The sequence below is a fragment of the Eupeodes corollae genome, chromosome 3, assembly GCF_945859685.1.
Source record: "Eupeodes corollae chromosome 3, idEupCoro1.1, whole genome shotgun sequence".
Lineage (NCBI taxonomy): Eukaryota > Metazoa > Arthropoda > Insecta > Diptera > Syrphidae > Eupeodes > Eupeodes corollae.
Window position 1 is genome coordinate 84,485,000 of NC_079149.1, and position 12,972 is coordinate 84,497,971.

The 12,972-nt window shown below is 39.5% G+C and overlaps 2 protein-coding genes across 4 annotated transcripts in view; one reads left to right on the top strand and one right to left on the bottom strand.

Annotated features, from left to right (window-relative positions):
* The first annotated feature begins 4,533 nt into the window (after positions 1-4,533).
* On the top strand, positions 4,534-6,950 carry LOC129951942 (fidgetin-like protein 1). The gene is made up of 7 exons (XM_056064312.1): positions 4,534-4,785; positions 4,848-5,367; positions 5,504-5,634; positions 5,699-5,838; positions 5,904-6,193; positions 6,251-6,328; positions 6,395-6,950. The coding sequence occupies exons 1-7, from the start codon at positions 4,655-4,657 to the stop codon at positions 6,854-6,856; spliced, it is 1,752 nt and encodes a 583-aa protein (XP_055920287.1). The 5' UTR covers positions 4,534-4,654; the 3' UTR covers positions 6,857-6,950.
* LOC129951941 (vascular endothelial growth factor receptor 2) overlaps positions 6,901-12,972 on the bottom strand; it is a 59,218-nt gene continuing 53,146 nt past the window's right edge. For all 3 annotated transcript variants that reach the window (XM_056064311.1, XM_056064309.1, XM_056064310.1), the window contains 5 exons: positions 11,775-11,839; positions 11,551-11,710; positions 11,364-11,469; positions 7,417-7,522; positions 6,901-7,349 (listed from right to left, as the gene is read on the bottom strand). In XM_056064311.1, the coding sequence (XP_055920286.1) occupies positions 7,099-7,349; positions 7,417-7,522; positions 11,364-11,469; positions 11,551-11,710; positions 11,775-11,839 (688 nt within the window). In that variant the 3' untranslated portion in view covers positions 6,901-7,098. The remainder of the gene's footprint in view (positions 7,350-7,416; positions 7,523-11,363; positions 11,470-11,550; positions 11,711-11,774; positions 11,840-12,972) is intronic.

Here is a 12,972-nt window from a genome sequence, read left to right on the forward strand (position 1 = left end):
TAGATAACATTTTGTGATATAGGTTGAATGGCACGTGATGCCTTGTGTGAAGCCTCTACATTCAATGCTTGCTGACACACTTTTTCGAAGGTTAATGAGTCATCACGAAGAAGCATTTCCTGAAGTTTATCACTTTTAACACCGACAATAAACCTGTCTGATAGAGCTTCATCCAGAATGACCGACTTATACTTCGCTAACTTATCGTCTTTGATGTCCTCTAAAAAATCTCCGAATCGACACAATTGGGCTGCAGATTTGAGGCGCACAATCAATTCGTTCAGCGATTCGCCATCTTCTTGATAAATTTTATTAAATTTGTAACGCTCTGCTCTTTTGTTCTCTTTTGGGGCAAAATGGTCGCGTAACATTTTAATCATTTCTTCGAATGATTTTTCACTAGGCAATTTTTGAATAGTTAGACATAAGGATTTCGTAAATTTCGGCTCCCACTACGGTGACGAGTAGTGGAGTTTTTGCCTCTTCTTGGATGTCATTCACAATTAAAAATTGTTTGATACGATCTTCGTATGCCTTGAAGTTACTGCCCGGAACAAAGGCTGAATACTACCCACAAGCCGTGACATTTCTTTAATTTAATTTAAATTTAATAATTTCTAACACGTTTTTCATTAATCCTCGTCGCCAATATTATGACTTAATCTTGTTCAAATAAACCACTTAGATTTCTCGATACAATATTATTATTTATTATGTAAGATGCTAACAGGTCCATGGTTAGAAATTAAAGTAAAGATATAATCTTATGCTTAAAACTAAGTAAGGTACAAATTAGTAATTGGTATAAACCTGAAATTTACTTTGCATAGGTTGGTAATAAGGAACGGATGATGCTTAACACTAAACATGAATATAGTTCCAAAAGTTAAATATGTAACACTTTTCAAGTTCATGTTTAATATATTATAACAGACTTAAATTTGCATCTTCAATAAGACCAGGGAAAAAGTGGAGATCCAACAGTGTACCAGATCCATGCTTTAAAGTACAACGATGAAGGCTCCATTGAATATAAATTGAATTTTTCTGACGATTAGAAATCATTGCTGCAACGAATACAGCCTTTCAATCCAATACAAATTGACAATATTCCAAAGTTATATGAGACTAAACCTGAAACATATAATATAAAATATATAGATAAATACAAACATCTTCAAGAGCTAAAGAAATCTCTCGAGCAGGATTATCGAGATGGAATCAACGGTGGCGTCTACAGTTCCAGTAAGGTTGAACTACTTAGTGAACACCTTATAGGGCTTCTTCGACATATTCGGAGCCCAGGCCTGTAAGGAGCGGTTTATCCAGCTCCCCTTCCTTGGAGTTATACTAAGGATCTGGCCCTCCAGGTTGGGGGTTGTGCCGTCGGGGTGACTTCCTGGCCACGTAAAAAATACCTTTAGTTGCGAAGCACCAACAAGCCTCGGATACGGACGGATTCACTGTTGACAACCCACGCAAACGAAATAAGGACAACGAACTTCGGATATGTACGTGGAATGTTTGGTCCCTTAACAGACCACGTGCAGCCGAACAATTAGGGGAAGCCCTAAACTGCTGCAAGGCAAGAAGAATGACATTAAAATTGTCTTAGGAGATTTTTATGCCAAACTAGGAAGAGAAGACATCTTTGGTGGCATAATCGGGAGATACAGTCTGCACGACACCACCTCCGACAACGGATTCATGCTGATCGATATCGCTGCGGGGCGAGACGTTCTGGTAGCCAGTACACAGTGCACACATCTCAATATCCACAATGGGACATGGGAATCTTCTGATCAATCAACCGTCAACCAGATTGACCAACAAGGCAACATTGCCTTGAAGCCATCAGAGATGCCGTCTCTGAAATACCAGGTTTTACACGGCCACGACAGCGAAACCCCTGGTTTGACGACGAATGCCGGCAAGCGCATGCAGCGAAACAAGAGGCGCTGCACAAAAGGACAAGAGCTGTTCGTTAGCTCTACGAGCAGAAGAGGAGAGAGGAACACCGGCTTCTTAGACGGAAAGAAAGAGAGCATGAGAAGCGCGCGATCGAGGAGATAGAGGGATGTCACAACAGGAATGAGGTTCGTAAATTTTACCAAAAGATAAAAAACCTCCGGTAACACGAGTACCAGCCACGAACCGGAGACAGTAAAGAGGATCAGGGGAACGTCGTAGTAGAGCCGCAGTCGATGTTGTGAATTTGGAAAGACCACTTCTCCAAATTATATAACGGCGATGACGAACCGAATTCCACTGTAAGGGAGATAGAACCACTCAACCTCGGCGACGCAGATCAACAATTCCGCCTACCCGACCTTGACGAAGTAAAGATAGCTATATCTAAACTTAAGTCAAACAAAGCTGCTGGAGCTGACAGCATCGCTGCCAAACTATTCAAAGCAGCAGGCGATGACTTGGTAGGGAGCATGCACCAACTCATCTGCCAAATATGGTCGGAAGAAAGCATGCCCGATGAGTGGAATCTCAGCATAGTTTGCCCGATATATAAGAAAGGAGACCATCTAAACTGCGCCAACTACAGAGCCATCAGTCTCAACATTGCATATAAGACCCTTTCTGCCGTACAACAACCTGATAGGTCTTTATCAGTGTGGTTTCCGACCAGGAAAGTCCACTATTGACCAAATATTCACACTACGGCAGATCTTGGAAAAAAACCAGGAGCTTCAAATCGATACCCACCATCTCTTTATCGATTTTAAAGCCGCGTATGACAGCATCTATAGGGAAGAGCTGTCAAACTTATCCGTTTGTGCAGAATGACGATGGAGAATGCACGCTGCTCTATCAAGGTCGGAAAAGATCTTACCGACTTTGATGTCAGAAAAGGTTTTAGACAAGGCGATGCACTGACACGCGACTTCTTTAACATCGTTCTGGAGAGAATTGTGCAAAACTCAACCGTCAACACTAGAGGCACAATCTTCAAAGGTCCATCCAATTACTCGGATATGCAGATGATATTGACATAATTGGAAAATCAAAGCGTGATGTCAGTGGAGCGTTTTTGAGCATTGCGACGGAAGCGAAGAAGATGGGTTTAGTGGTCAATGAGGGCAAGACCAAGTATATGCAGTCATCAAAAAAGGACACTGAACGCCGACGTCTTGGACAAAACGTCACCATGGACAGCTATAACTTTGAGGTAGTTAAGGACTTTGTCTAGCCTAGACACAGCTTTTAACACAGACAACGACACCACCTGAAATCAGACGAAGACTTACTCTTGCAAATCGGTGCTTCTTTGGACTTAGAAGGCAATTGAGTATTAAAGTTCTCTGTCGAGCATCTAAAATGACCATGCATGAGACACTCATCATCCCGGTTTTCATTTATGACGCTTTGGCCTGAACCCCCGTACGCATAGATGGAGAATGGAGGAGAAGATATAACGAAGAACTGTACGGGCTGTACAGCGACACTGACCTAGTTAGAAGAATTAAAGGCCAACGACTAAGATGGCTAGGTCATGTAGAGCGGATGGACATCAACGCTCCAGCCCGGAAGGTCTTCGAATCCAATCCCGAGGGAAGGTGCAGTAGAGGAAGACCGCGACTCAGGTGGCGCACCCAGGTGGGAGAGGACCTTAACCAACTTGGCGTGCGAGACGCATGTTGGTTGAGGCCCAGGTCCGCCCCGGACTTTAGCGCCACCTTAAGTAAGTAAGTAAGATTATAATACTTTTTATGACTCTCTACCACAGTCGAGGTTTAAAGCTTATATTTTGTTGGTGCCTATAATAAAAATAACAATTTCCTGCTTTCTTCAAGCCTTCTCAAAAAAAGCAAGAACTAAAACAATTATAAACTTTTTTTTTACCTATATTTCTATACCTAAACACCTACTACAATGTGTAATTTGCTTATAACTTTTTAACTTATGTGAAAAATTTATTTTTATTAACTTATTTTACTTATTCTTTTACTAATCTTAACATCTTTATTAAAAACAATAAAAAATATTGTGTAACATTTACGTTTTTTGAGGACGAAATCTTCGTAAGTACCAAAAGAATGGCAACTAGTCAAATTCTCAAAACTTTAGTACAACCAGTCTAAAGAACTGAAAAAAATAATAAAATGGTATAAAAAACAATATCAGATTAGTTAAACGTATAAAATTGGTAGCAAATTAAACATTTCAAAACGCTTTCCTGAACATTTTACAAAAATGGACACACGAGGTTTACATCTTTAGCTGACGTAATGTTGTCTGAACCCCCCCCCCCAATGATTTTTAAATATTGTCAGCCTCCTTTAGAGAATATTAAAAAATATTTTTAAGCGGTGCTCAAGAACTCATTTCTATGTTAAATGTGTTAAAAGTTTGAAGATTGAATACCTTATCGTCTTTTCTTTTTTTTTCTAAATAAAAATACGTTTGATTTTAAGCGACACCTACACGCCAAAAGAAAAAGCATACTTTTGAGTTTAATCCCGACGCAGCGCTGCCATCATTAAGAAGTTTTTTTGACTTTGACAGTACTTTGCATCGTTTATCAAATCAAACAAAAACAAAACAAAAATTAAAGTAAACATTTAAAATATTGCAATTGCCGCCAAATATAAAAATAACACAAATATATGAATTTTTACTTCCATCTATAATTTTGTGAATAATGGATTCAAAAAATATGATTTATGAAGAATTCATACACGTCAATAAAGAATTATTGAGTTCAAATTTAAAACCTGCCGAAAAAGTCGATTCAATTAAGAAGCAAACTTTCGTTCTTGAAGAGTTAACCAAGTGAGTCAGGGATTTTGGCAAAGGATACTGTTTAGAAAATGTTTCATTGGTTTTTCTTATAGATCATCAACCGAAGAAACTAAAATCTCCTTACTCCGACATCACTTCCATAAATTTTCACTAAATAACGATTTCTACTTTGCGAACATTAAAAATCACACTAAAGCAGTTGATAATTTGATCTCTGGTCTGCCGCGCCAGCAAAGACGTAAAGAAATATTGTCAGAGTTATCTCTTGAAAAGTGTCTTAAGGACAACAACATTAATTTAGAAAATACATGTTCAGGAAAATATGAAAGTTGCACTAAAAGTGAAGTTAGTGCAGATGATTTAAAACATTTTCGAAAAGCATTGGGAAAAGACTCGAGTATTCTAGAGGTCAAAACCCCTCCCAGGAAGATAATTAAGTGTGATAAGCCACGTGTTGACAATCCGGGAATATCCTCGTACGCGACAGGTAGATCATTTGTTGCTAAACCAGTTCAAACAGCAACGGCAAACACATCCGCGGAACAACCCAGTGTATCAAAAACTCCTGGCTTTCGGACAGCAAGAGAAGAGTACATCATTCAATCAATGAAGGTGGGTCTGAGTGAGATTTCAGCAAAGGAGTTCAATTATTTGTCTTTTCTCTGGTTCCTGATATCATGGAACTCAAAATGTCCGTATTTATGTATGTTACTCATTTTGTTTATATTTTTAAATTTATTTTGAACAGAAAAATGGTGATAGTAGCAGTTCCAGTACCAGTTCCTCCAATAATCTCTTCAATTACGGTGCATCGAAAAAGTCTCTAGGAGCCAGAAGAAATGTTCGTTCTGGTTTTGTACCCCCAGTACGCCAAGAAGAGTAATTAAATAACACTCATTATACAAACCAAGTTTCTATTTTAAATATTTCGTTCTGTTTACAGCAATGAATCACCCCGAAGTACACCACCTGATGGGGTTGATGCGGCAAACACCGAACCTACAGATGAACGTCTTCGAAACATTGACCCAAAGATGATTGAACTTATATCAAATGAAATTATGCACAAGTTCAAGCCCATTGGTATAGAAAAAAACATAAGCAATTTTATGATTTTGGAGCTTTAAATGAAGTACTCTATTTTATAGATTGGAACGATATAGCTGGCCTAGATTACGCCAAATCGACAATTAAAGAAGCTGTAGTATGGCCCATGCTAAGACCAGATATATTCACAGGATTGAGGCGTCCACCGCGGGGTATCCTTCTCTTTGGTCCGCCAGGCACGGGTAAAACTCTGATTGGCAAATGCATAGCATCACAGTCGCGCTCCACATTCTTTAGCATAAGTGCGTCTTCTCTTACTTCAAAATGGATTGGAGATGGAGAAAAAATGGTTAGAGCGCTGTTTGCTGTTGCTTCAGTTAACCAACCTGCGGTAAGAAAGAAAAATACATGCACATAACTGACTTCCTTAAGCATTCTCTTTTAAAAGGTTGTATTTATTGATGAAATCGACTCGCTACTATCTCAACGCTCAGAAACCGAACACGAAAGCTCCCGCAGGCTAAAAGTATGTTAATTGTTTCGTGAAATCATTTTAAATCTCATTCATTACCATAACTAATACAAATTCTAGACGGAATTCCTTGTTCAGCTAGACGGTGCTAGCACATCAGACGAAGATCGAATTCTAATTGTTGGTGCCACAAATCGCCCACAAGAACTTGACGAAGCCGCTAGACGTCGCTTGGTGCGACGACTGTACATTCCGTTGCCTGAATCCACTGCTCGGGTACAAATCCTATCGAATCTTCTGAAAACAGTTCGCAATAGCATGACAAAAGAAGAAATCATAGAAGTTGGTAATTTAACTGGTGGTTATTCGGGAGCTGACATGGAGACGTTATGTCGTGAAGCTTCAATGGAACCAATTCGTTCAATACCCCCCGATGAAATACCATCCTTTAGCGAAGAAAATGTCCGCCCTGTGACGTTGAATGATTTCCGGTTGGCATTGCAAAGAGTTCGAGCGAGTGTATCGGAGAAGGATCTACAACAATATGTCGAATGGAATCAGATTTACGGAGCAGGAAAATAGAATAACGATTTGAAAAGCTGCAGTTTTGTATTTTATAAATACTTAAATTTATAATTGTTTGTTCTATTAAATGTATACAACAATAATTCTACTACAAAATATATTTATAAAATATAACTATTATTGTTTTTTCTTTTTTTTTAACTTAATCAATAGAAATATCTTTAAAAGGTCATACATTGTACTATATACACACTGTGTTAGGTACTTAATTGATGGTGGGGTGATAAATGGGAACATATTTAAATATTATCTTGTATCGGTGGGAAAACATAATCATCACTTATACTACTTATATCCACATAAACGGTCTTAGGTTGTAGCTTCTCATATATGTCGGAGAATGAAGGCCTAGCAATTGGGTCTTCATTCCAGCAGTGTAGCATCAGCTGATAAACATTATCATTGCATATTTCTGGCTTCTCAAGACGTTGTCCAGATAACAAAAATGGTATCAGTTCATTGTTGCTTAAAGTAGGGTACGGAGAAGCTCCTAAATGGATTGATATTGAAGTTAGATGCATTTCATTTGTTTGTATATAATCATGAAGAGAACTCACCTAATGTTCCAATTTCCCAAAGAACTACACCAAAAGCCCATACATCGCTTTTGCTGGAATATAGGTTGTCACGAATCGCTTCAATAGAGAGCCAACGTAAAGGGAGCTGGAAAAAAAAAACAGGGTTATCTTAGAAATTTAAGTATTCTCAAATACACTTTATGAATTTGTTCTATGAAGACAACTTTTAACACTTAGCGTGGAAAAGTTTCCTCAAGATGTTTTAGTTTGTAATTTTTGATTAAGCTCAAAATTCAGGAAGTCCAATTTATAAATAAGAAGTAATTTAATTCAACATAAATTAAACAAGATATTTATTTTTCAAGAAAATATGATCGAATAAAAAAGAAAAAAAAAGACTGAAAAATATCGAAAGATGTTCGAATGGTAGACATGTGCATTCAAGAGGACACAAGCGTCCACAGGTTTTTCTCAAAACCAACCTCTGTCTATCAACTCCTACTCTCACCTCCCCGTGGTGAACATCGGGTGCCTTGTACCTCAACTGGAGATTGGGTTCCAACCCCAGTGGAAAGTTGTTGGGGCAGCAAACGAGAGAGGTGGGGAGAGGTGTTTCCACTAAGGCACCTCTCCTTATCCCGACGGCAGCGGAGGAATTCCCGAGATGGAATCATCGGTGGCGTCTACAGTTTCAGTAAGGTTGAACTACTTAGTGAACACCTTATAGGGCTTCTTCGACTTATTCGGAGCCCAGGCCTATAAGGTGCGGTTTTATCCGGCTCCCCATCCTTGGAGTTATAGGTACTTAGGATCTGGCCCTCCAGGTTGGGGGTTGTGCCGTCGGGGTGACTTCCTGGCCACGTAAAAGCTTTCATAGTTGCGATATATATATATATAGTTTCATAATACGGACGGATTTACTGTTGACAACCAACGCAAACGAATTAAGGACAACGAACTTCGGATATGCACGTGAAATGTTAGGTCCCTTAACAGACCACGTGCAGCTAAAGAACTAGCGGAGGCCCTAGACTGCTATCAAGTAGACATCACCGCCATCCAGGAAATACGATGGGATGGGCCGGGCAAAAAGAGGATGAAAACTGCGATATTTACTATGGTGACTGCTACCCCGAAAAGCAACAGCGCTTATTTGGATGCGGCTTCGTCATTGGAGCTAGATTTAGGCAAAAAGTCTTGAGCTATAGGTGCATCAATGAGCGCCTCATGGCTAAATTCGGCAACATTAGCCTGATATGCGCGCACGCCCCCACAGAAGAGAAAGACGACAACACCAAAGATATGTTCTTCGAGCTCCTAGACTAATCATATGAGCAGTGCCCTAGCTAAGATATTAAAATAATCCTGGGCGATTTTAATGCCAAGCTAGGAAGGGAAGACATCTTTGGTGGAATAATCGGGAAGAACAGCCTTCACGTCAACACTTCCGACAATGGATTCAGGCTCATAGATTTTGCTGCTGGGCGAAAAATCATGGTAGCCAGTACGCGTTTTCCACACCTTAACATCCACAAAGGAACTTGGACTTCTCCAGATCAATCTACCGTCTACCAGATTGACCATATTGCGATCGACGCCAGACACGCTTCTAGCATCATGGATGTCCGAATTTTCCGAGGAGCTCACATCGACTCGGACCACTACCTTGTTGTAGCCAAGGTAGCACTTCGGATTGCTAGACCCAAGGCAAAACAGAGAAGTTTTCCAACCGAGTTAAAAGTAACCTCTGTCGAAGTTCTCTGCCGCCAACACAATGTATCGAAAACCAGTGGCAACATTGCCAAGATGCAATCAGAGAAGCCGCCTCTGATGTGCTGGGTTTCAAAGACCCACCAACAAGGAACCCCTGGTTTGATGAGGAATGTCGGCAGCCAAACAACAGGCACGCAAAGCGGCGCTGCATAAAAGGACGAAAGCTGCTCATGAGGTCTTTGAGCAAAAGAGGCGAGACTTCTCAGAAGGAAAAAGAGAGGACATGAGAAGCGTGCGGTCGAAGATGTTGAGAGGTTTAAAAGCAGGAATGAAGTTCGAAAGTTTAATGAACAGGTAAAACGAAATTCACAGGTACATAAACCTAGAACCGGAGGCTGCAAAGACGAAAGTGGAAAGATCATAGTGGAACCGCAGTCAATGTTGAGGATATGGAAGGACCACTTCTGCAGACTGTATAACGGCGACGACGAACTGAATCCCGCTGTTAGGCAGGATGATCCATTCAACATAGACGACGATAGCCAACAATCCCGTCCTCCCGACTTAGACGAAGTAAAGATTGCCATATCTAAGCTGAAGTCTAATAAAGCCCCTGGAGCGGATGGCTTAAATGCCAAGTTCTTTAAAGTAGCTGGAGATAATATGGTTAGGAGCATGCACCAACTTATCTGTAAGATATGGTGGGAAGAAGCATGCCCGATGAATGGAACCTCAGTATTGTTTGCCCGATCCTGGAAAAAGGAGACCCTCTAAACTTCACCTACTATAGAGGTATCAGTCTACTGAACATCGCATATAAAATCTTCTCTGCCGTAATATGTGAACGTTTAAAGCCTATCGTCAACAACGTGATAGGAAAGTCCACAAAAGATTAAATATTCACATTACGGCAGATCCTGGAAAAAAACCAAGAACACCAAATCGACACCCACTATGACATCATCTACAGGGACGAGCTGTATAGAGCCATGTCTAGTTTTGGCATCCCTGCCAAACTCGTCCGTTTGTGCAGGATGACCATGGAGAATTCACTCTGCTCCATAAAAGTTGGAAACAACTTAACAGAACCCTTCGATGTCAAAAAAGGTTTTAGACAATGTGATGCGCTGTCATGCGATTTTTTTAACATCGTGCTTGAAAGAATAGTGCAGAGCTCACACGTCAACACTAGAGGCACTATCTTTCAAAAGTCTGTCCAACTACTAGCATATGCTGATGACATTGACATAATCGAAAGAACTCAGCGTGATGTCAATGGGGCTTTTGTGAGTATTGAGGCAGAGGCGGCAAAAATGGGTTTAACGGTTAATGAGGGTAAAACAAAGTACATGCTGTCGTCAAGAAAGGACATACAACAACGACATCTTGGTCAAAACGTCACCATCGACAGACGTAAATTTGAAGTAGTCAAGGACTTCGTCTACCTAGGCTCTGCTGTAAACGCAGAAAACAACACCAGCGCTGAGATCAAACGCAGAATAACTCTTGCCAACCGATGTTTCTTTTGACTAAGAAAGCAATTGAGTGGTAAAGTCCTCTCTCGAGGGACCAAAGTGTTGCTATATAAGACCCCTATCATCCCCGTCCTGCTATACGGTACAGAAGCATGGACTATGACAAAAGCGGATGAAAGCACCTTGGGTCGGTTTGAGAGAAAAGTTCTTCGTGTGATCTACGGTCCCGTATGCATCGAAGGGGAGTGGAGGAGAAGATAGAACGACGAACTGTACGGGCTGTACAGCGACGTAGACTTAGCAAGAAGAGTAAAAGTCCAACGATTAAGATAGCTGGGTCATGTAGAGCGCATGGAAACCAATGCTCCGGCCCGGAAAGTCTTCGAATCCGCACCCACAGGACAGCTCAGTAGAGGAAGACCGCGGATTAGGTGGCGAGCAAAAGGTGACCTCACCCAACTTGGAGCGTGAAACTGGAGACATCTAGCTAGGGACCGAGCTAGATGGAGAAGTTTGTTGAGTGAGGCCCTAGTTCACACAGGCCACAGGTATCGCCACCTTAAGTAAGTAAGTAAGTAAATTAATTCAACATAAATTAAACAAGATATTTATTGTTCAAGAAAATATGATCGAATAAAAAAACTAAAAAGTATCGAACTTCAATATTGTTTGATATTAAAATTAAACAAAAAAATATCACAAGTGTTTTTATAAAAAAGTATAAAGATATACAAATAGTGAACTATATAAATACTAACAAAAATATCTTGAGTCTGATAAACAAAAATGTAAATTTACCTTTCGCGTTTTTGTGTTTGTATAAATTCCATGCCGTGAAAGTCCGAAATCCGAGATTTTCAATGTTTTCCTCTCATCAATAAGAACATTACGTGCAGCCAGGTCCCTTATTGAATACAAGTATACAGTTTTAAATTGTTAATATTGTATTTTAAAAGCTTTTAACAAAATTTTTAAATTAACCAACCTATGGGTTATCTGTTGCTCTTCCAAAAATTGCATTCCATTCGCTATTTGAAGAGCAAAATTATGTAATTCGATGTGGTCGAGGATATACTCAAATCTGTATTCTTCTTCTTCCTCTTCATTTATGGTCTTGTAATTATCGCTTAGCGTAGTGTACATGGCTTAAAGGAAAATGTTTGTCATTATTCTATTTCTTTAAGCTTAATGAAATGTTATATTTCTTACTTTCAGTTACAGAGGGACGAAGATTCGTTTCTGCTTGCTCTGATTCATAAGATTGCTCGGAATGTCTAAAGTAAAGAAAAATAAATATTTTAGAAGACATGAACGGGGAAATCCAATTATGGTGAAGATATGTATATTTTAAAATCGAATTGCATTTCAATATTCTTAAAACTTCTATAGTCTGCTATCCACAAGAGTATTGATTCACCAAAAAATGGAGGTACAAACTAGTTTTAAAGTGTATACAATTTAAATAATTGGTTTTCGTTAGAAAATTAAAAACAAATTAATATTGTCAACAATTCACGCACAAAACTTAAGCATGAATTGATTGATTCAAATAAATTTTTAACATTTTCGATTAATGTTTACTGCATGTATTTCTTCATGTTAGATGTATTCAATTGTGATTTATATTATGAATTAATTCTCTGGACAGCGAAGATTAGCCCAAAAAAAGAACAAAATATTTTTTTTTATAATTAGCGAATACTAATAGGGTTTTGTACACCTTTAATATGCCAAAGACACAGTGTGAGCAATACGAAAAGAGGGAAGGGTTGGATAGGAGGTGTCGGTGTACATTGATTTTGAATTCCTGAACATTGAAATGACAAGGAAAGATAGAGCGTGGCAAGGCGTTCCACATTCGCGTAGTACGGCTTAAAAATGAATCTCTGTAACGGCCGAAGTTGGGCTCAAGGGTAAACAAAACTGAGGGGCATTCCTAGAAGCGAGGGTATTAAAGTTAAATTGTTTAAGGGGAGGAAAGCAACTCGCTATTTCACTACAGCATAGTTTGTTAAAATAACGGTAAACAAGGGTGAGGCAAGAAACCTTGCGTCGATGTTCGTGTGACGTACACGAGTTGATGATGTTAATGTCACCAATCATTTTAAAAGCTCTTCTTTGAATACTGTCCAAGAGGCTTAAATAAGTTACTGGAGCACCAACCCAGAGATGAGAGTTATATTCAAGTTTCGGACGTATATAGGTTTTGTAGATTGTACCCAGATCAGACAGGAAGACACATTTCTTGCACCTTCTCAGAAAACATAGATATCTCACGGCATTCTTGGCGAAATCGCGTATATGTGATCGCTCCACAAAAGGTGGTTGCTGATGCACATTCCGAGGATGTGAGATTTTCAGTTTTGTTGATGGTATATCACGCTTAAACGATACAAGACAGCATTGG

Excerpts from the sequence above, each read along its gene's own strand:
- LOC129951942 (XM_056064312.1), top strand. The coding sequence starts at position 4,655 with ATGGATTCAAAAAATATGATTTATGAAGAATTCATACACGTCAATAAA. Across the intron at positions 4,786-4,847 it reads GTTCTTGAAGAGTTAACCAA|ATCATCAACCGAAGAAACTA; the intron begins GTGAGTCAGGGA and ends TTTTTCTTATAG. Across the intron at positions 5,839-5,903 it reads GCACAAGTTCAAGCCCATTG|ATTGGAACGATATAGCTGGC; the intron begins GTATAGAAAAAA and ends TCTATTTTATAG.